Genomic DNA, 22,054 nt, shown 5'->3' with positions numbered 1-22,054 from the left:
GAAGAGAATCAGCTGAGGGGGTGAGGAAGAGTGGACGAGCCCTCCTGCTGAGTGTTTTGGTTTGCGGGGAAAGGGGTGGAGCTTGGTTTGAAACCCAGTTTGGCTGGAAAAGCCTGAAGCTGATCAGGACTTGAAGCCGTTTCCTGCTGGATTGCTGCCCTCAAACCATCAGAAAGGGCATGTTCTAACTCAACACGCCACCCGTCCTGTCGCACGCCGCCCTCTGGGCACGTTTCACTGTCATCATTCACATTTGGCCTCCAGTGGTTGTAAAAACACAGAGGTCAAGTCATCGGTGTGTTAGCAGTTTGTCTTCCTCAGAGACTGAAGAGACATTTGTCCCACCGAGACAATTACACAACTATGACAAAGACGAGCTCACACAACCAACACGAGATTGTTCCCAGAAGCAACCAGTCCAACGTTTAATCTGACAGACTGCAGCGACAGGATTAATCCAAGTTTGTTTTATGTTACTGATCATGTGACTTGATCAAGATAAACAATCAATAACAATCCTGATAATAGCCCCTCCCATCCACCTTCCTCCACCCGCTGTTCTCAGAACTTTATGAGTGTGAATGAGTTTTGTCTCTCTCACACACACACACACACACACACACACACACACACACACACACACACACACACAGCTGTACCAGCCTGTACCAGACAGGAAAACAGAGAGGAGGGAGTGGAGGGTGGACACACTGAAACGGAACAAAAACAGCTTCAATTATTTTATGTGAGCAACAAAAGCCCGTCAAACTGAAAGATAGTCTCATCTGAGTCATGGACACGCAAGTGGATTTAAACATGTTGAACGTGACACCGATTCCTCCCCCACCCTCCAGAAACACCCCAGCCTCTAACAGCCTTTCACGTTCTCTCACAAAATCTGATCGGTTGACTGGAGAGCAACGTCCTGGCTCTTATTCTGAAAGTTCCCAGCCCTTCCTGTCACGTCTCTTTGCTGCTTCCCTACTAAGGCTCTCAACCTGCGGACGAAGTCCTCCACCTCTGCACTGGACTGCAGCTGGTGATGTAGTCCTGGTTCTAGTCTGGAGGTCCTGCACCAGAACCAGAACCTGCAACAGGTGGAGAACTGGTTCCTAAACCACTAACTAACCAGCTCACCTGAGCAGGACAGACTGGTCAGCAAGGCCGTGTTTGTGAGAAAGGAAGCATGAGACAGGAAGGGCTGGATCTTTCAAAATAAAAGCAATCAGACTGTCCGGTGAAGTAAAAGTAGAAGGTGCTGTTCTCTGGCAGATTAAATAAGGAAATTTTGTAAAATATTTAAAAAAAAAAAAACATAAGCATGGAAAGGACTAAACTCAGTCCTCATACACACCTGGACTTCAGCAACGTCCCACTGCCTGAGGACGCAAATGGACCAAATCAGACAGCAGTGACCAATCTGCCCCGGCACGAGCCCCCCAATCAGGCCGGAGAAGAAGCGAGCGAGCGAGCGAGCATTCCTGAGAACAGAGGACGTCTGTCTCTCTTTGGCCGGACGCCCTCAGCCCCGTCCTCACCTCACTGCTTCACCAGGGCTCTGCGTGGATGGTAAAGTGAGGCTCCCACCGCTCTCTGAAATTCAGCCAATGACCCTCCACATCCAGCTCGCACAACACCTGCAGCTTTCTTTCTGTGCTGCAGAAGCAAACCTACATCCACAAACCTACATCCACAAACCTACATCCGCTGACGAGGAAACCAAACACAGGCACCCAACCTGACTTCCACAGCACCCTCACAGATAACACCAGCCTTATTAAGGACAACAAAGACGAGCTTCAAAATAAATCAGAAAAATACAAAACAAGTCCAATGGTTCCTTCTCCAAAAAGATAAACACTAGTAGTTCTCAGAGAAAACTCACTTCTCCTGCAGAGCCTCACTCATCTTATCTCTTCATTTGGGTCTGAGGTCTGAGAGCCGAACACACAGCAAGGGGAGCTGCATCTTAAAGGTGGAGAGCACTCAGAGTCTGGAGCCCTGATGTGAAACTCTTACAGGTGAGAAAACTTTCCACAAACACGCCAGACACGCATGTGCAGCTGAACCGTGACCATGTGCAGGAAACTGCAGATGCAGCAATGAGTCACATCCAACCAGCCACCGACCGCGGTCACTTCACCACGCCGTGGGACTCCAAGGCAGTCCTGATGTCATCAGATGAAACATCTAGCACCCGAGAGCCGGCTGCCCTGTGAACAGCTCACACTGAAAGGTGACAAATTCTGTCTCACCTGCACAGGTGTGATCAGAGCGGCAGCAACAAGGAAGGGGAGTGTTCTGTGTCCTCGTGCCTGCTGCAACCCGTTCATGCTGCACAGGTAATGCAGCTCCTCCACACCTGCTGCGTCTGCCAGCAGCATCAGGAGGAGTAGACGCCGGGACCAGACCAGCATCCGCTCCACAGTGTGAGGAGGCACAGGAGGAGCACGGGGGACCTCCAGCGGCTCCTCGTCTGACTGAGATCTCCCAGACAGACCCTGTGATGGTGGCATGAGGGCGTGACGCCCTTTAGTGGGACCTGCGCTCGCATCCAAACTACGCTCTTTGTAAGACTCAACATTCACAGCAACTGCATCGTAACTTTATTCACAGAAATTCAATCAGATAAATGAATTCTGGGCACCAGTTTACTCAGAGGGTGAGCTGGCGACCGTGTGATCCATGGCCAGGAAGCCGGGTATGAGTCCGACCCCCCCCCACTGTGCCTCCTGTCTGTCTCCATCCAATAAAGGCTATTAAAAAATAATAAATGAACAAGTAAAATTTAAAATATTGCGACTCTGCTTTGATGGAGCCACCACTCTCTCTGGAGCAATGCCCCGCCCACAGACATGTCTGATTGGAAGGCAAACGCAGGTAAACATTAAACAGGTAAACTTCTCCAAATTTTATCTGCTGAAACTGCAGAACCACGACTCTGTCCACAGCAGTGAGACAAACCAGCACAAGGTCACGCTGAAAATAGTCTAATAATAATGCAGCGACTCACAGTGAAGGGCGACAGGCTGCTGGGAGGGCGGGGTCACATCTTAACACCGCCCACATTCACAAGAAACTCAAATATTTAGGACAGAAATCCCCCAAAACAAGAGCAGAGAACTACAAATTTACAAGAAACACATACCATGAATTAATTCGTTTTTTCATAAAGGTATGACTTTTTCTAAACTCAAATATCAAAATAATAAAAAATGGAAAAAATTCAAATATTGACCAAAAACGTTACTTTAAAAAATGTAAAATAAAACACAAAAAGATCCCAAAAAATTCCCTCCAAAAATGACTAAAATGTACAAATATTTATGAGGAAAATGTAAACTTAAAAAAAAATCAATTTACCAAAAAAGAATTAATAAAATTGTGGGGCAAAAAATAAAAGCAAAGAAATTCAAAAACAGATTAGGAAAAAAGTAACTATTTACTGAATGCCCGTCACACATGTTTGTTTGTTTTAAAAAACAACAACAAATAATTGAAGAATAAAGCCCAAAAAAAGCGCACAAAACATGACTGGGAACATATATGCGGGGTAAAAACAAACAAACAAGAGAGAAAAAATAAAGAAACCCCAAACGCTGAGAGGACTGCGTGAGGAGGCCGGGCTGGGCTTGTCCCTCACACCGACTGAAGGTTTGAATCCGAGCCGCCCACTGCCACTGAGTCCTCGGTAATCTCGGACCTGATAACGCTCCATTCAAAAACACATTTCCTTCCACGGCAGTCACGGGGAGCGGCAGGGAACAGGAAATGAACGCTTTATTTCTCTGTACAAGGAAATAAGAAGCTCACTGTAAATACAGCTTCCTGTAGTTTGACAGGTTGTCCAGCACTCAGGTTAACTTCAGCAGGACTACGCGGCGGCGTTTTAGTAAAAATGGCGCTTTTAGTCGCTGCTGAGGTGGAATAACTGAAATAAAGATAAGCTGAGCGGTGTATGCAGGTACCTCTCCCCCAGCCTGGAGTTTGTCTCACTGACAGCTGGCTAACCTTAGCTCACTCTCGAGCCTCTCTGCGTTTTCCTGCTTCTCTCACCCGAGCGACAGGGCTCCGGGGCGGACCGGCTCCGTTCACGGCCTAAACTCGGACACCTGGGTCGGTTTGGCCCGTCAGCGAGCCGCCCTGCTCGGAGAAACGCACTTTATTCGAGCCTAGCGTTAGCTGCTAGCTGCTAGCGGCACCTGTTGATAACAAAGCCACTTGAGAGCGAACAGAAAGCGCTGGAAGCCTCACCTGCTTCAGCGCGACCTCGGCCTCTGTCTCACAACTCAATCCCCCGGGAAATTGCCGGGTCACAGCACCGCTCTGAGCCCTATCCGCCACTCGCTTCGCGGACTTTCTGTCGGTGATTCTCCGTTTCTCTGGCAAAGTTGCTGCTCGGACACCACCGGAGACCTCCCCTCCTCTTCCTCACTGTCATTCCCAGCTCCAGAGAGGGGGCGGGGCCAGCGAGCCACCAGCTAGATAACACGGTGACGCTGATTGGACGCGCCTATGAAAGGAATTTGGTGTCAGCCAATGAGACACGCCGCTACATGGAATGCAGCACAGCGAGGTTAGCGTTAAAAGTAAAGCAGGGGCTTCCCCAGGATTTTTAACAGGGGGCCAAGAACACCAACATGGGGGGTTCTGATCATAAATAAATAAAGAGTTATTTAAAGTCTTCAGGTGAGTACAAGTCATAGTCTTCCGTACCCTGTCTTGGATGTATGCAGCTCGTTGGACTGCTGTCTGCTTCAAACAACCACACGGGGAAAATAAAGTTATCCTCTACCTCGCTCGTTGTTTACTCTGAGTGATGTCAGTTTCATGACATCACTCATAAATGTGATCTGTTCAGTCAGCTGTGCTGTGTTTAACTTCTGCCTGCTGTGATTATCTTCGTGCATCATCAGTGACTCACTGTGAGGAATGTAATTCGATGAGAATGTGCGGACAGGTGGGATAAAAGCTGCAGATTCAGTAAATCACTTTTTGGCACCCAGTCTGGCTCAGAGAATGGTGGTCGTGCTCACTCAGAGAAATAATGACAAATACCACAGACTTCCAAAATAAAAGTCCTATTGTACATCAAATGTACCCAAATAGATTATTGGATTGTAACTGAGACAGTCATCTGTTCTACACTTGAATGGTCTCCATGGGTTTGATCATTTTGTTGTTCTAGCCTTCCCAGTGCATTTCAGATCCAGTTTAACAATCTATTATTTGTTTCTCAGAGCGTCGATGGTTTGGCACCGCCTTACCCGACAAACCGTTTGAAACCCTTCAGTTCTACCACAGCACTGAGGCACTGCTGCTCCTGGAGATTCAGAGATCCAGGTTTGAAAGCAGAGGCGATGGAGCCTTCTCAGGGGTGGCTGCTAAACTTAGCTTTTCACATTAGAGCTGCCCGAACTCTAAGTCACTATAAACAAAAAACAACTGCTCTCAGGTCTGTTAGAGCCGCACACCCCGGCTTTTATTATGCAGCCACAGTCTTTACTCGTAATTTGTAGTCTGTATTCAATGTTGATTTAGTGATTGTTTTATACAGTGTACATTTGGTATAAGTTGCAATGCAACTTGCAATAAAACTAACCTTTGACTTTAGAGTAAGGCCATCAGCGAGGGTCTGCTGCAGAAACACTTCAGTACTAAAAGCAGGTTAATCAGTAACTTTCAGGACATAACGAGCTCTCCAGCCCGAGCAGGTGAATCATGTGAAACGCTGCAGCTGGTCTGAACGTTTCTCAGGACTGTGTGATCTGCAGCAGAGCCAGACTGAGGCCGGATGCAGTAAAGCACTTCCTAACAGGGATGAAAACATCCACACATTCCTGATGTCGGATTATTTTTATTTCCAGACATGAAAAATGAGGTCAGCTCATCATCATCATCATCATCACCACATCGGTCGGTCGTTGTGTTCAATAAAATGACAAATGTGCACATTAAATGAATATTCTGCATGTTAATAAAGAATCTGAAACTACATTTCCCATGATGCACAGAACAGCCGACTAACCCTGCAGATAGAATCTGAGGGGGCGGAGCTTCAGGTCAGAAACTACAACAAAACGTCCTCACGCGCAGCTTCAGAGTGTTTTTACAGCGCCGGAGGATCTGCTGGACCAGCACGGCCCGGCCTGGCCCAGGTTCAGGGTCAGCGCGGCTGTCCCAGCAGGCCAGCTTTAGCCGCCAGAGCCTCGTTCTGCTGGATGTGATACTCCTGGAAACGCATGGAGATCCTCTGAGTCATCTTCAGGTACTTCTGCAGGCACGACTCGGAGCAGCTCGACTGAAACACAAACGGCTGTGAGGATTTTATCCAGATGTTCCTTCACTCACATGTTTCCGTCATCCAATCATCTTTTTTTACCTCCTCGGGCTTCACGTCTCTTGTGGTGAAGTCTCGGACGCAGTCCATGAAGCAGTTCTCCGTCACCTTGTTGTACGTCCCCAGAAACTCCTTAAACTGAACACAGGAAACAGACACGGCTCAGAAAACGGCTGCAGAGCAGCAACTCAGCAAAACAATCTGAGAGACGACCGAGAAGGATCCGAGGTTCAGGTCTGGGAAGAAATTTCTTCAAACAGGTTTTAACCTCCGTCCTCTCGCTGCTCAGTTTTAAAAATAAAAAAAAAATATGATTCAACTACAGGTGGAGCTCATAAGTAGAACCGTTAGTGCAATTTCTGGCATTAGATTTACATGTATGCTGGAGAGCTGCTCCTTTTGTTCACTAAAGCACATTTGTGAAGGAATAAAAAAAAAAAAAAAGTCTACTGCTCTGAAAAAGTAAATGTTCAGCGAAGTGCAGCACAGAAGCTCCCGTTCATAAAACAGTATTACAAAGAATAGTGTATTTGTCATAAATAAGCCCTTCAATATTCTTTTTCAAAAACTTTTAACCATTTTGTTTTTTTATTTTCTTCTGTTTTCATTTCCTGAAGTTTCACCTTTTTCCATTCATTTACCTCCCTTTTTACAAACTTGCTTTTCATTTCAGATATTCATTTCTTAACTATAATTTTTCATAATGCCATATAATATTTTCTAGTTTCATTTGATTTATTTTTATTTAATTTATTTTCATTTATAAATGGTAAATGGCCTGTATTTGTATAGCACTTTACACTACATTCAGTCATCCATCCAGTCACACACTGGTGATAACAAGCTACATTGTAGCCACAGCTGCACTGGGGCGCACTGACAGAAGCGAAATGAACAAATTCCTTGATCAGGAAGGCTGGCTCTGTGGTCGGCATGAAGCTGGACACTCTGGTGACAGTGGCAAAGAAAAGGACACTAAAAAACAAAACAAAAAACTGCTGGACATTATGGACAATGCTGGGCATCCTCTGCACACGGCCATAAACAACCAGAAGAGTCTGTTCAGTGACAGGTTGCTTCTCCCAAAGACAAGCACCAACAGACTTAAAAACTCCTTTGTCCCACACGCCATCAAACTGTTTAACCTCTCTCTGGAGGACAAAGGAGGGGGGAACAACTAAGCTGTAGTGCCTCTTCACTTCACTGTGCAATACCTTTTGTGCAATACTTTTTGTTAATAGTCAGCGGTGCAATAGACCTCAATACTTGAAATGTGCAATTCACTTGTATTTTTTATTTGTATTCCTATTGTTGCGAGATCGATCAACTTTAGACCAGACAACAAACGACGGAGACTCCGGAAAAGTGCAATCAAACGATGAGTTTTATTATCACAGGAGAACAACCAACCATCAGCATACAGAATGTGTTGCTCTGACAAAAATACAATGGGTTTTGGTTTTACAGGATAAAATATCACACCTACGTCAATACAGTTCAAAAATACCTGGTGACAGACAGACAAAAGTTCAACTCGTACAAACAAGGGTTCATCACATATACTTTTAATAACTATAAACTGACATATAACTTCTCTTTTCTACATTACTTGCCTTTTAAGGTAATAACTTCAGGTCTTAGCGTTTCTGAGAGCTAATAATGGACCCTCGTCATTAATCCCTAAGTAGAGTACTTTTGCAGCCAGTCTCAAACTGAAGTAGAAGACGCTTAGGCCTTCACTCAAACCTGCTACTAGATTAATATGTGTATTGTAAGCATGCATGCAATTAACCTGCTATGTTCTCATCTCCCCTCAGCATGTATCATCTGGACACTCTCACCAGTGAAGCTTAAAACCTTCTAGAATGGAACATCAACTCTAACCAAGCACATTTATGCATTGTGTATAAAATGAACTCAACCTGTAAAAATAGAAAGGTCAATGTGATGACAGACATATTCAATGCAATTTTATAAACCCTGCAGGAAATATTACCGATAAATGATACTGTAAAACATGTTATTAATACATTCTTCATAAGGCAGATTATATGGTAGCAATAAAAGAATCTCTGAATCCCAACACTATTTATACGAAGGGGATAAATAGGAATACAAATAAAAAATACAAGTGAATTGCACATTTCAAGTATTGAGGTCTATTGCATATATATATTATTCTGCTCACGCTCTGTAACTTCTGTCGGTGCTGTGCCGAAGGATTAATAAGGTTTTATCTTATCTTAAATACTTTATCTTTGAAGTTACTTTTATCATACGTTCTAATTTACGTGCTTAATTTTTTACTTTAAAAACATTTCATGATCCTATCTCTCAATTATACGGTTTCATTTATTTCTTATTTATGTGCATTGCTTTTAGCTACTCTTTAAAGGAATTTTTCATTTCTAAATTAAAACTAATTACTTTCTTGTCCCCTCATGTATTGGTCCCAATAAGCTGGCACAGTATTCTGGCATTGACGGTATTTGAGTTTGTTTTGATTGATTCTGTTTTTATCTATTTATTTTTACCTACGGGTCTGTCGCTCTCTCCTTTTTTGTCCCTCACAGGCCTCCTTGCTGTATATCTGTGAAGGTTCTCAGTCATCCAGGTCATCGTAGTCTAAGGAGTACTCATTCGAGAAGCTAACCCAGAACTGAAGAAGCTTCTCAGACGAGAGGTGAAATGTAGTGATGGGTAGATGAGGCCTCGTGAAGCGTTTCAGCACATTCCCCAAACTGTATCGACACTGCGTCGGCACAGTTTTGCTCCATACTGACACCTGCTGGACCTTAAATATCATTACAGGCAACTTACTTGAGACTCACAACAGACACTGATTCAATGACCTAGTCATACTTGTACACTGTAAGGTATTGTACTTTCCATGGAATCATTTTATATCTTCTATATTACAAATATTGTAGACATCTTTAAAATATATTATGAATGACATGATGTGAAAATTAAAATGAAAGTATTGTGAATGTAACATTACCCATTTAAATGTATTTGACTCAGAGTTTATTATAAATTTCTATTCAGAAAAATAGGTTTATCCAATGTTTTAGCATTCAGTCTATTGCGTTTTTTTGTTTTTGTTTTTTTTAAAACACACCATTTCCCCAGCTTTGGAAAACTCACAGGAACAGATACAGCTGGGGTAAACAAAAACTGTAAAGCCAGGTGGAAAAGGTTCTGATAAGATGTCTTCCTATTCCCTCAGTACGTTACACTCTCTCTCCACAATACTAAGGGGTTGGCAGTCCTTTATAATAAAATTCAGGACTGCCTGGTCCAGAGCAGTCTTCCTAGATGCTTGATTTGAAAATAATAAAACACATTAATTTAAAAAAAATGATGATAAAGATGTTTAGTGTCTATATAGGCCTACCAGTGTTCATTCTCGGTGTGTTTGTCTCCTCATTTTCATGTTTGGCTCTGTAATGCCTAAACACTGAGGATGTGCTTTTGTTTGTGTAAGAAAGCTCCGCAGAACAGATGCAACATTTATCCTGCATCAAATGAAATAAATAATTTAAACTTCAAGTCACATTGCTGTTTTTCCTGTTCTGATAGATTACACTGAAACAAAGACAGACAAACTTATTTGCAGTTAAAAGATCAAAATGATCCCACACAGCAGAAACATTTCTTTTTCTTTCGGGCTCCATTTTGATGTGTTTTGTTTTTTAGTCTTTGCGAGAGTAATTTTGTGTTTTTTGGTGGCGACTCATTCCGTTGGCAAATGCGGTACCTTTTAAACACGGTTTGGCGCGTTGGCAATGAGCGATACAGCAGCTGTATCGATCACGTGACTTTTTCTTAAAGCGACGCACGCACCGATACAGGCATCGCTAGCTTGATACATGCGTCGGTGTTGCTAGACCCATCACTAGTGAAATGTCTTCCAGCAACCTAAAGAAGTCCAGACGCTTTTCTTTCCAAGCCCCTTCGACTCCTTGCTGTATAGTTCAGTGCGGGCTTTCTATGGACCCTGGAGGCCACAGTAACCGGACTTTGTGCCTCTGAATTCTGAGCCTCTTTTTTCAGAGTCGACATGAAAACTCTTGGGGTCACTTACCTGTTTGATCTGGTCGAACTCGGACACCTGGACCGCCATGATTCGGACTCTGTGGGAGGGGAAACAGGGCGACAATTAGCAGTAATGCTAACACACCAGACTCCATTCATAAATCCTCCATTTTAGCTCACTTCGTGGTCCGCCTCTTTTAAAGCTCCTCCGGCGCTCACGTGTTATTCTTTCAATGTGACTTTACAGGTGTACCGTTCAGCTTAGGTTGGCTGGTTTAGTAACGCTTCAGATAGCAGAGGTTACCCGGGCTTTAGTGACATGATGAACAAACCTACCTGATAAAACAGCACTTTAAACGGACTGCTGCTGCTAACGGCTAGCCCGGTTAGCGCCGTGTTCCCGCCCTGTGATGAGGGTCCCTCTGTTCTCCTGGGGATGTTCTTCTTCAGCCTCCCAAGCAGCAGCGCTCAGTTTCCCTTTACAGCAGAAGGAGGACAGTTTTTATTCCACCTGAGCTCCGAGCTGCCTGAGGGGAACCTCCGAGTGACGGACTGAAGGACGCATGCGCACAGAGCAGCAGATCCTCTCCGATATTTTTGCGACTTTTCATCTAAATTAAAAAGAAAAAAACCACATGAGGCTTACATTAAGCTTAACATTCAGCTATTAATTAATAATTTTAAACTCAAAACACAAATAAAAATGTACATTTGAGAGAAAAATGTGACGAATGTTCAGGTCAGAAACCGAAACTTACCGAAGAGCAACAAAAGTTCTGTGACTGGTGTTCCGTCCTCCAAATATAATCGCATTAAACTAAATCTAAACTTCATCAGTAAGTCCTTCTATAAAGGCAAACCATCTTCAATCATAATTTCTCCTGAACCAGTCCAACTTTACAGGGTCGTTTCAAACACATTTCAGAAAAACATAGAGTTCTCGCAAGCAGTAAAATGCACTCTGACAAAGAAGCTGTTTTCACAACTGCAGCTTCCAGAACGAGTGAGACGAGTGTTTCAAGTATTTATGAATGAATTCGTTTGAATACATTTTTTCAGTCATTTTCGCACTCATTGATTTTTCTATGATAGAGGTGTACTGTCCAGTTTTCGGCTAATAAATAAAATTTTAATTTGCTGTGTTTACTTTGTTTCTCAATGCCGTTTGTTCTTCTTCGTGTTTTGATTTTGAAGCGGAGTTTTTTCAGCATCCTGTCTGGAGCGGAAGCCGGAAGTTCGGTTGTTTGTTGTCAGCAACAGTTGCTGTGTTTGAACATTTTCTTTTTTCTGTCGTACTTTCTGTGGGGGTTTTTCCTGGCGTCTCGTTGGGGTGTAAATTATTTTAACTCTCTCCTCGCCCCCCGCGACGCTGACCGCCGCCTTCCTTTACCCGGCCAGCGGCGGGTTTTAGAGCCGGAGCGGGAAGTCTGGACGAAGTTAGCTTCCATGCTAACAGTGCAGCTTTAAATAAGCTTTATTAACACTGTAGGTAAACAGCGTCATGTCTTCTCCGGCTGCACTCAGTCCGGATCAGTCCTCCTGCAGCTCAGACACCGGGGACGTTTTAATCCGCTCCACACGAGTCCTCCACCCGGACCGGACCGGTCCCGGAGGCGGACCGGGACCCGGATCCGTCCAGATAACCGTCCGAAAACTGCGGGACTTTCGTCCTCCTACTCTGACCGAACTGAGACAGAATAAGCAGCGGCGGCGGAGTCCCAGACAGAACCCGGATATCGCTGCTTCACATCGGTCAGCAGCGTACTTAAAGCCCCGTAAGATCTCCGGAGGAGGAGACGGAAAACTCGCTGAGGCGATGGACACAGGTGGGGGGGTAATATAATACCTGGCAGATGTGTTCATTATTTTAAAACGTGCCCAGACTGAAGGTGTGTCCGTGCATCAGGGTGTGGGGGAGTTTGTGAGGGTCATGGAAGAAATCCAGAAACTTTGGATAAAGTCATAGCTGCTCACGTGACTCACAGCTGCGTGGAGCTGTGCCGTTCACTTTAGCTCAGGGTGAGGTTTAAAAGCCAGCAGCACAGAGAAACACTGAGGTAGGAGTAGGGTTAGTTCACTAAAACTAGCTGTGTCGGCACATTTCAGTTCACTAAAGTAAAAATTCTTAGTTGTAGTCTTTTAAATAACAATTAAAAACTCAAACTGAAATGAACGTGGAAAATAAAATAGGATAAAAATATAGTGTAAATCTTTGTTGGTTTGAAATAATTCTGGGACATCGTGACTGACGAGATTTTAATGGACATCTTTGAGGCTGAGGATCGCTGTTCAGTGTCATAGATCGTGCCTGTGACACACACCCTCTATACAGCAATACAGGTCACAATAACGTTCAAAAACAAAACTAATAACTCTGCTACACCTAAAGCCATTAAACCAGACGGTCCTTTAAAAGCAGTGAAGATCGCATTTCAGCCAACAATCAGCAGCCTCGCGTTACAGATACGTCTCTAGACGTTAGACCAGGGCCCTATTTCAGGAAGCCAGTTTAGTGCAAACTCTGAGTAAGTATACCCTGAGTTAACGAAAACTCTGGGTTTTCGGTTTCACAAAGCAAGTTTAGATTAATTCTGAGTGAGTCACTATGACGACACACTCCGTGAAGCTAACCTGCCCCCTAGCAGGTTTACTTCAACTAACCCTGACTTTCTCCGCCGGAAACCTGACTGTAGGAAGTGTCAGACATGGTAAATGGTAAATGGCCTGCATTTGTATAGCGCTTTTCTAGTCCCTAAGGACCCCAAAGCGCTTCACACTACATTCAGTCATTCACCCATTCACACACAGGCGATGGCAAGCTACATTGTAGCCACAGCTGCCCTGGGGCGCACTGACAGAGGCGAGGCTGGCGGACACTGGCGCCACCGGGCCCTCTGACCACCACCAGTAGGCAAACACGGGGTTAGCATCTTGCCCAAGGATATTTGGCTGGGATTGAACCACCGACCTTCTGATTAGTGGCTGACCTGCTCTGCCACCTGAGCTACAGCCACCCAGGATGTTATTCCTGGGTGTTATTCCTGGGTGGCGTGCCTCTTCCTTGAAGAGCCAGTAGATGTTGAAGCCCAAATTCTCCGCAGAGCTCTCCGCCCGGAGAGAGTGATTAGAGCACGTTTGGACATTTTATCATTTCCTGATGATTTCCTGTGTGAACGTTACCGTTTTTCAGCACAATCTATAATTTATTTGAATAACATCCTCAGGCCTAATATTGCTCATGTGACACATCGCGGACATCCTCTCAGTTCTGTACATATTATTTGTATTGCACTTCGGTTTTTTGCAAACGGGAGCTTTCTGTATAATATTGGAGACGCTGAGCACGTTTCCAAGGCTACCGTCTGTCGGGCAGTCAGGAATGTTACAGTTGCACTGAAACGTCTCCTGTACTCGTTTGTGGTTTTCCCCGGTCATAGACCCACAAGATTTATCAAAGAGGGATTCCACAAAATTGCAGGTATCAGGATGAACGAAACTTAATTCATGATGTGGTGATACTTGAACTACTACTTAAATTTTACATTTATTCTCACGGTTCCCAGGCGTGATTGGCTGTACAGATGGCACTCACATTCCAATCATTGCTCCTTCAGTAAATGAAGGAGACTATGTGAACAGGAAGTCTTTCCACAGCATTAATGTACAGGTACATAGTTCCCTGTAGCATTTCAAACTAACAAATTATTTCATTATAGTAATGGATGCTAATTTGTGTTCTCTGCACTGTGAAGATCATATGTGATGCTGCCAACATTATCACAAATGTGGAAGCCAACTGCTCAGCCTCTGTGAGTGGTGGTGGTGGAGGACCCCCACCTGTTTTTCGGGCCTCCGCTTTTTTTCTGTTGGCTATAACGGGTCACATTTGAGCATACAGAGTAAGCAAATATGTACTTGTAATGTGCTCAGATAATTTCAATAAGTGCTTACAGAGGGGAAATTAATGTAGCCTCTAACTGCAATTGATTTACATCGGACAAACAGACCAAGCACTATGGCCCATGATACAATTACACCTTACCTGTTTGGACTATATTTTTATATTTCATTTTTACTTGCTGCCAGGAACGTTTGGGGCCTGTTGGGTTGCACCTGCGCTCAAATCACATCACAAAATAAAATGTATAACATAAAAAAATAAAATAAAATATAATAAAATAACGTGTTAAATGGGTGGAAATCCCTAGATCAATGTTTAAATTAACACTCACGCATTGACTCTGTCGGCTATGTTTTGCCATGCATGCTCCCTTTCTTTTGCAGCTGAGGCTGTGTTACTTTTTTCCCGCAAAATTGGCATGTTATCGGCATATACTGCCATCAGAATTTCGGCCTCAAGCGATGTAAAATACATTGACCGCGCCTTCTTTCCCTCTGTCTCCATGGTGACTCGCTTAATCTGTGCTCCACTAATCAGGGCTTTATGTATCCTCGTGCGCATGCTTAACTTGGGGTTAAAGCAACTCCACGTTGACTGAACTAATTGTTATCAGCCTTTCTGAAACCGAATATTCCGAGTTGGACAGTTCGGGGTTACTCAACCCTGAGTATCGTTTTTCACTCTGTTTTCTAAACCGGCTTCCTGAAATAGGGCCCAGGGGTCCGTTCTTCGTACCTCGCTAAGTAAGTTAGCTGGATTTGATTGTTGACGATTTCGCTGATCTTGGATCGTTCGGTTCTCCGAAGCTCATCCGGGACTTGCTGTCATAGCAACAGATCCGTAAGCGTAAACCTGCTCGGGAGCAGGCTTACTTTATGTAAACAGGATTAGATCGCGGCCACTCAGGTATGTCCGCTTCATTTATACGAAAGCAACAGCGATGTTCCACCACTGTTTCACCATAAATAAATAACATCAATGTAACTAAAGATAATGCAGTATTTGATTCTTTTATTGATTCCATACAGATACATACTAGAGATGGACCGATCCGATATTACGTATCGGTATCGTCCGATACTGACCTAAATTACTGGATCGGATATCGGAGAAAAATAAAAAATGTAATCCGATCCATTAAATATCACGAAAGCACCTCACAAAACTTGCAACACGCCGTAACTCACCTCAGAACGTTAGCACGTCGGAGCAGTATGCATCACGTGATAGAGCGGCTGTGGCATGCGGGACCTGTCGGTGGTCTGGATAGCATTTGGAGCTTCGCTAGCAACCCGGCATTTCATCTCCGACAAAGTTATCCCGAGAGAAGTAAAGCAAGTGTGTAAGTCCATCTCTGAATGTTTGTAAAGCATTCCTGCGTTAAGCTTAACAAGCGACTGCCTCTCACTCTCCGGCTGCTACTTCAATTGTGAAACTGCTTAAATGATCAGCTGATCGGCTTTTCTGTCGGGAGTCCGTCTGTCTTGTTTGTTTTTGGCCCACTTTGCACCAGAAAGAGGAAACCAGCGGCTGAACAACAGCAGCACGTTTAAGCTTGATAAGCTGTTGTAAGAATTTATTTAATATTACTTTCTACTCCAGGATCTTTTTCTACGTAGCTGACGCTGGTAACTGTGCAGGGGCGGATCTAGCAAAGTTTAGCCAGGGGGGCCGATAGGGCATTAACAGGGAAAAGGGGGCACAAAGACATACTTTTCTTTCTTATTCTCATTTAAAATGTCTAGCTTTTAATAAATAATTATCTGACACCCAAAGTTTTAATTTGATGTAAAATGAATAGAAGTCAATTACTGTATATAGTGACTATTAAGTCTAATATATATACCCTAGTAAGCTATAGTACTTTTTCCTTTGGGAAGGTACCATCTGTGCAGTCTGCAATTTTGTTGAAGAAAGATGTTGAATCTATTTAATATTTCTTGAAAAATTATTGATTTCTGTGCATTTTTTTCACACTGCATCAAATTAAGGTTGATTACGTCGATTAAGCATCATGAGGTGGAGCGTGAGGGGTGGTTCCCTATTTTTTATTTATTTATTTTTGTTGTTGCTGGGAGTTGGAACCCTATTAGTTAGGTTGCTTAATATTTACGCTAAGTACTCTTTAAAATACCAGAATAGGGAGGATGGTGTAGGTTTAAGTTTATTAGATTGATCAGTATTGCTGAACTATGAAATATTTTTTTTTGCATACAGGTATAACAGAATAGCTTTAGTGTAGTTGTTGTTTTAAACTTGAGTATGAACTTATACAAAATGCAGCAAGATATTAAAAAACAGTTTTGTTGATTAAAAAACACTATATCGGATTCATATCGGTATTGGCAGATATCCAAATTTATGATATCGGAATCGGTATCGGACATAAAAAAGTGGTATCGTGCCATCTCTAATACATACAGGTCATTTCCTAAAAAAAGGGAAATGTACTATTAATCATTCTATTTCATGTATTTGATTGTTTCAGATGTAATTCATATTTTAGAGTAGTAATTGTAAATTACTTCGTGTAATCAAGCTGAGAGACCACGGCTATAAAAGCGAAGGTGGATTTGGGAAGTCTGTCGCAGCCATGTCCTGTCCGTATACGCGAGCCACCCATTGCGGAAGGTGCAAGATTGATAAGGAGAGTTTTCAGAATTCAGCGTATATTGCGGGATAGACAGGATCCTTTAGCTCAGCGCGACAGTGTGCTCATAGAGAGATATCGATTTTCCCGTGAGGGTATTATTTACTTAACCAACTTGTTGAAGAGGGGGTGCAGGACCACCACCTGTCTTTTTTTGCTCTGCCCTTTTCTTGGTTGCTGTTATAAACAAACAAACAGATTATTTCAGGGTCTCTTTTCAAGAGACTAAAAGCAATATAAGTGATAAATATTACCATTCTGTGGAATATTCTTATATTTCACTTTACTTGTTCCCATGTTCTAGTGGGTCCTGTCGTGGCTCTAATGTGAAAGAGGATATAATATAACATAATATAATATAATATAGTGTAATATAATAAATTTACCCTACCGCCTACTGGTGTTGGCCAGAGGGGCCGATGGCGCGATATGGCAGCCTCACTTCTGTCAGTCTGTCCCAGGGCAGCTGTGGCTACAACCGTAGCTGCCTCCACCAGTGTGTGAATGTGAGAGTGAATGAATAGTGGCACTGTAAAGCGCTTTGGGTGCCTTGAAAAGCGCTATATAAATCCACTCCATTATTATTATTATTATTAAATTACTTACGAGTTTGATTTGTCAGCAACTTTCTGCCAGCCCTCTCTCCTTGCTTTTGCAGCCTTTGCAGTGTTCCCTTGCGTTTTAATTAAACTCTGAAACTCCTGAAATCCCTCACTCAAGAGTTCTTGCTCTGCTGCCGAAAAATACTGAGCGCGCTCCTTCGACATTTTCGCCGACCAATCAGAGGGTTGCCGATCAATGTTTCTACTATCGATGCGTAGCCCCTGTTAAGCCACCCAGTGATCTCACATTACTTCATCCAGCTGTACTAATCATCAACAACAGGTGTGTTCGGAGAACCGGAATAGCGAGCTCAAAGTTGGCGCGATGATTTGATCTTGGATGTGTCATTTGATCTTGGATGTAGTAAGCGAGGTACGAAGAACGGACCCCAGGGGTGGGCAATCTCAGTCCACGAGGGCCGGTGTCCCTGCAGGTTTTAGATGTGTCCTCGAACCAACACAGCTGATTTAAATGGCTAAATTAGCTCCTCAACATGTCCTGAAGTTCTCCAGAGGCCTGGTAACGAACTAATCATGTGATTCAGGTGTGTTGACCCAAGGTGAGATCTAAAACCTGCAGGGACACCGGCCCTCGTGGACTGAGATTGTCCACCCCTGCGTTAGACAGAATTTCTTCACACATGATCGTAAAAAGATCAAAATTCATATTTTTTGTATTTTAGTTTGACTCGGTGTGAGAGTGAGCCTCCGAGACTCTCACACTTCTCACCATAATTAATCAATTCAATTTGAGTCGTAAAACGTTCTGTGTTTATCTTTAATCATCACAATACTGACTCCACCTCTGCTTGCATCATCAGGTGACGACGTCCTTACGTCACGGTTTGCATCTGGGGGTCGAGGAGTCGTGCTGGCGGCTTTGAAGCAGCGGTGAGTGAAACGTGTTTCCTCAGACTTGCTACAGGTTGCTCATAAAAACACATCTCATCTTATCTGTGATGCTCAGCTCTCACAGCGCCCCCCGCAGGAGGGAGGTCAAAGTTCACTTCTTGGACCCGATGCCGCTCCACTCTGCGGGAAACCCCCCGGACGCCCCTGCTCTGAGCTCCCGGGATGCAGCGAAGGATGCTGGGGTCCAGATGGAGACGCCGCTGTCCTCTGGTGACCTGGGAGATGCCAGTAGCACTGCCGCCGCCGCTGCCACTGCAGCTTTGGCAGCTGCTGCTCCTCTCTTCAAGGTGAGTACAGCTGATAGATCGATTCAGCCCGTACACATGTTTATTTCTGCTTTTTCCACATGTGAGTCTCTGGGACTGACTCACTGCTGCCTCTGCTGGACATCAGTGGAACTGCAGCTAATGTTTAGCACCTCTGTTTGTGTTTGTTTACAGGCTCAGTCTGATATGGAGGCTCGAGTGGCTCAGCTGGCTGACGGCATCCAGAAGCTGCTGCAAGCTGACAGGTAAACTGTGTGCACCTGTCGCCTCGTTATGCTGAAAACAAAAACAATAAGAGAAAAATAATTCTGTGTTATAAAAAGTCACTTTAAATGAAGTGGAGATGTGACATCACTGTGACATCACCGTGTCATCAGGGAGGGTGGGGACAGAGGGCGGAGCATGAGCCAGCAGACACTGCAGCACCTGGAGATGCTTCAGTGCCAGCAGGTGCAGCTGCAGGTGAGTACAGGAACACCTTTAATGATGTCACCGTGCTGAACAATAGCAGCAGGGCGTGTCAGACGTGTTATCCAATCAAAGAAAATGTAAAACCTGGGAATTGTAGGAATAAAGATGCGACGCCTCCTGCGTCTCTTTCTAAACTTTCATTGGCACTTCTCTCCTCCAATCAGAGCCAGCTGCTGGAATCAGCCCTCAGGATAGCGAGCGGCCATGCTTCAGACCCGCCGACGCACCTGCAGGTCACACACCTGGATGCTGCAGGTAAGCACACAGCAGTTTGTGTTGGTCGGCATGAGGTGCGTCCTGTGAGTCCTGACATCAGCTCAGTGGGTCAGCCTGGAGCTTACACATATCGGTACAGGGGAGGTCACAGGAAGGTGGAGTTTGCAGTGTGCTACTACTCAGAAACATGGACAGGTGTACCAACAGCAGAGCAGTTTGCATGTTTGTGCTGTGTACTGTTCCGACCCACACATGACATTTTGAATTATTTAGCAAACAATAGATTATAAATATCAACCTGTTTGTCTGCCTGATAAACACCTGAAACATAATTGTTTCAAAAACCCTGTAAAAAAATAAAATCATTTTCTTTTTTCATCCAGTAACTGAAAAATCTTCCAATATTTTTTTCATTTTATGGCTGATTTAAAAACACATTGTTTGGACTTAAAGTGCAGAAATACAGAGAATTTTTTGAGGTCTTAAAATGATAAAAATGTTATTTGTTTGTGTATAACAAACAATGATAAACAAATAACTAAGTTTTGGACTGTCAGTCCCGAGGTGTAATGAGGAACGTGAACCAGCAGGTGGCAGCTGTGTGTGTGTGTGTGTGTGTGTGTGTGTGTGTGTGTGTGTGTGTGTGTGTGTGTCAGTACTGCAGGCAATCCGGTTGTTCAGTGATGACGCGACGAATCCTACTTCGGGGTCTAAAGTAGTCTGCGTTTAACCTAATTTTAAACATTACTATAATCATGTTTTATGTTACATAAAATTGATTAGTGGATCACTTAACAAAAAGGCTATGAAAACTAGTACTATTTGTAGTAATTACAAATTATTTGAATGTTTGAAATTCTTTGTATTGCACCCCCTGGCATATGTTAATTTTGTTCTGATTGTATACATGTTCTGTATACTGTTTCTTAATAAAGTTTAATATTTAACAAAAAAAAAAAAAAAAAGTAGTCTGCGTTTAATATGGCTTTTGTGTTGTTAACATGTTTAATGTTATGTATTTTCTTCTATTTAATCTCAAAAAGCTCCTAAAACAGTCAGTAATCACTGTTGACCTCCCTCGGCTTTTATTACCACTAATCATTTATTTAAGCTCAGTTTTTAAAACCTTAGGATGTAGCTACAGCCCAGCCCATGCAGCAGTATATGAATGACTAACCTCGTATTGTGGATGGATTATCTCAGTTGTTCTCCTGGCTGAAGTTTGGTCCTTTTACAGCATCCTGCCATGCGATTACATTTGTTCCTGACCACTGAGAACACTCACGTTAACTTTTATCGAGTGGAAAACAAGTTAGCTTGTTTATATTATGCTAACATAGCTGTGTCGCTAGCGGTCATGTAGCACATCATTATATACCAGCTAGCCAAACTTCAGTAACCTTACAAACGTCACTGCTGTCTAGTTTTCTGTCTTCATTTATGCTGGAAGTGATAGCAGAGCTGTACGTTTTAATTTTTTTCTAAAACCCCGCAGTCAGGACATGCTATATTGTATTTAGATAGAAGCTAGCAGGGAGTTAGCTCGTTAGCTTCTAACTCCGTTAAATGTCAGAAATTCCGTTTTCATGGATGCCTGGATGTTAAACTCAATTGTTACACCTGGTAGAGCAGAACGCTGATCATTTTATTAAAGATGAAGGACTTTAGACAGTTTTTCAACTCTCAGTAATGCCATAGTGATCGTTTGATATATGGAGCTGCAGCGGAGTTTAGACCCAGACACGGCTAGTGACGTCAGACTGAACAATCGGATGGAGACAGTTGTCATGGTAACCAGAGTGTTTGTAGATGCTGAATTTAGATGTGTGTGTGTGTGTGTGTGTGTGCACATCTGTCGAGGCAAATATCGCAGAATTCATGTCTGAAATTCTGAAATATGCTTTCAACATCTTCATGAGATCCACCTGGAAAATCCTTGTACACCTTTCCAGGCTTTCCAGGCCTGGAAAACATTGAAACTTCATGGATGATTAACCTCCGTCTCTGATTTGTCTTCTTCTTCACTGCAGCAGCAAACAGCCTCGGCGCCCAGCCACCGAGCTCCTTGCCAAATGTAGCTGTCCCTCCTGCCCCAGTTACCATGGAAACGCATCGCCTTGACCAATGGGCAGATCAAACCAGGTGAAGGGGGGTGGGGGGAGGATGTTTTTGTGGGTTTGATGGAGGCGGTTTTGTTAAACAGAGACTGAGAGACACAGACAGGAAACAGGCTCAGGGTTCAGGTGCACTCCTGACACACCTGGAAAAGCTTGAACCTGCTTATTAAACAGCCACCAATCAACACGCTCAGAAGGACTCTTGGTTTTTGTGGTTGTTCTCATTTATGTGACGCGTTCAGTGAGCACACATGGAGATCTGAAGGGATGCAGGGCCCGCACAAAAACAAATCTTTATTACGTTTTTCGTGTGTTTATTTAAGAAAGAAAAATAAAGATGTTTGATTATTCGCACAGATCCACGTGAACCGAATAATCAGCTGAAGCTGAAAATGGAGGCAAATAAAATCCTGTAAGTCACAAACTGACTCCAAGCTGGATTCAGATGTGCACAGAACTGGTTTGACTGCCGGGCTCTACACGGGCTTTCTCCTGGTTTAAAGAAGCCTTCAGAGGTGTCGACACACATTACTATCAGTGA

At 43.7% G+C, this 22,054-nt stretch overlaps 3 protein-coding genes and 1 long non-coding RNA gene across 11 annotated transcripts in view; 1 reads left to right on the top strand and 3 right to left on the bottom strand.

The window, feature by feature from the left end:
• LOC147306533 (protein PALS1-like) overlaps window positions 1–4,459 on the bottom strand; it is a 28,430-nt gene extending 23,971 nt beyond the window's left edge. Inside the window, exon 1 of the mRNA XM_086274034.1 lies at window positions 4,255–4,459. The gene's annotated coding sequence lies outside the window, so the exon portion shown is untranslated. The remainder of the gene's footprint in view (window positions 1–4,254) is intronic.
• Window positions 4,460–5,510: 1,051 nt separating this feature from the next.
• On the bottom strand, window positions 5,511–11,393 carry timm9 (translocase of inner mitochondrial membrane 9 homolog). Of its 2 annotated transcripts, XM_086275081.1 has the most exons (5): window positions 11,137–11,393; window positions 10,715–10,989; window positions 10,428–10,476; window positions 6,383–6,478; window positions 5,563–6,301 (listed from the first exon to the last, which is right to left on the bottom strand). In XM_086275081.1, exons 3-5 carry the CDS (start codon window positions 10,464–10,466, stop codon window positions 6,167–6,169), a joined length of 270 nt encoding a protein of 89 aa, XP_086131207.1. In that variant the 5' UTR covers window positions 10,467–10,476; window positions 10,715–10,989; window positions 11,137–11,393; the 3' UTR covers window positions 5,563–6,166. The 2 variants fall into 2 exon arrangements, with proteins under 2 accessions (XP_086131208.1, XP_086131207.1); XM_086275082.1 differs by lacking the exons at window positions 10,715–10,989; window positions 11,137–11,393 and adding an exon at window positions 10,559–10,660 and having other exon boundaries at window positions 5,511–6,301.
• A 211-nt stretch (window positions 11,394–11,604) lies between these two features.
• Window positions 11,605–22,054, top strand: part of kiaa0586 (KIAA0586 ortholog) — a 33,529-nt gene continuing 23,079 nt past the window's right edge. For 6 of the 7 annotated variants that reach the window (XR_015126510.1, XM_086275939.1, XM_086275943.1 and 3 more), the window contains exons 1-7: window positions 11,605–12,204; window positions 18,353–18,422; window positions 18,499–18,730; window positions 18,884–18,954; window positions 19,087–19,171; window positions 19,345–19,435; window positions 21,427–21,538. Coding sequence is in view for 6 of the 7 variants with exons in the window: in XM_086275939.1 (XP_086132065.1) it covers window positions 11,880–12,204; window positions 18,353–18,422; window positions 18,499–18,730; window positions 18,884–18,954; window positions 19,087–19,171; window positions 19,345–19,435; window positions 21,427–21,538 (986 nt within the window). In the remaining variant the exon portion in view is untranslated. The remainder of the gene's footprint in view (window positions 12,205–18,352; window positions 18,423–18,498; window positions 18,731–18,883; window positions 18,955–19,086; window positions 19,172–19,344; window positions 19,436–21,426; window positions 21,539–22,054) is intronic. The other variant, XM_086275940.1, reaches the window with a different exon arrangement.
• LOC147306531 (uncharacterized) lies at window positions 18,123–21,661 on the bottom strand. Its single transcript, XR_015126511.1, has 3 exons — window positions 21,322–21,661; window positions 19,265–19,429; window positions 18,123–18,985 (listed from the first exon to the last, which is right to left on the bottom strand). It is a non-coding gene; the product is annotated as an uncharacterized LOC147306531 (long non-coding RNA).

Source organism: Aulonocara sp. 'chitande type north' Nkhata Bay, linkage group LG19 (assembly GCF_057382095.1).
Source record: "Aulonocara sp. 'chitande type north' Nkhata Bay isolate Kocher_YH1m ecotype deep benthic linkage group LG19, A_spYH_male_GT1.1, whole genome shotgun sequence".
Lineage (NCBI taxonomy): Eukaryota > Metazoa > Chordata > Actinopteri > Cichliformes > Cichlidae > Aulonocara > Aulonocara sp. 'chitande type north' Nkhata Bay.
Note: the sequence above shows the minus strand (reverse complement) of the source record. Positions and strands in the feature narration are given on the sequence as shown.

Coding starts and splice junctions, on each gene's coding strand:
- timm9 (XM_086275081.1), bottom strand. CDS start 10,466: ATGGCGGTCCAGGTGTCCGAGTTCGACCAGATCAAACAG. Junction 6,479..10,427: donor AGTTCGACCAGATCAAACAG/GTAAGTGACCCC, acceptor TCCTGTGTTCAG/TTTAAGGAGTTTCTGGGGAC. Junction 6,302..6,382: donor GAGACGTGAAGCCCGAGGAG/GTAAAAAAAGAT, acceptor TTTGTGTTTCAG/TCGAGCTGCTCCGAGTCGTG.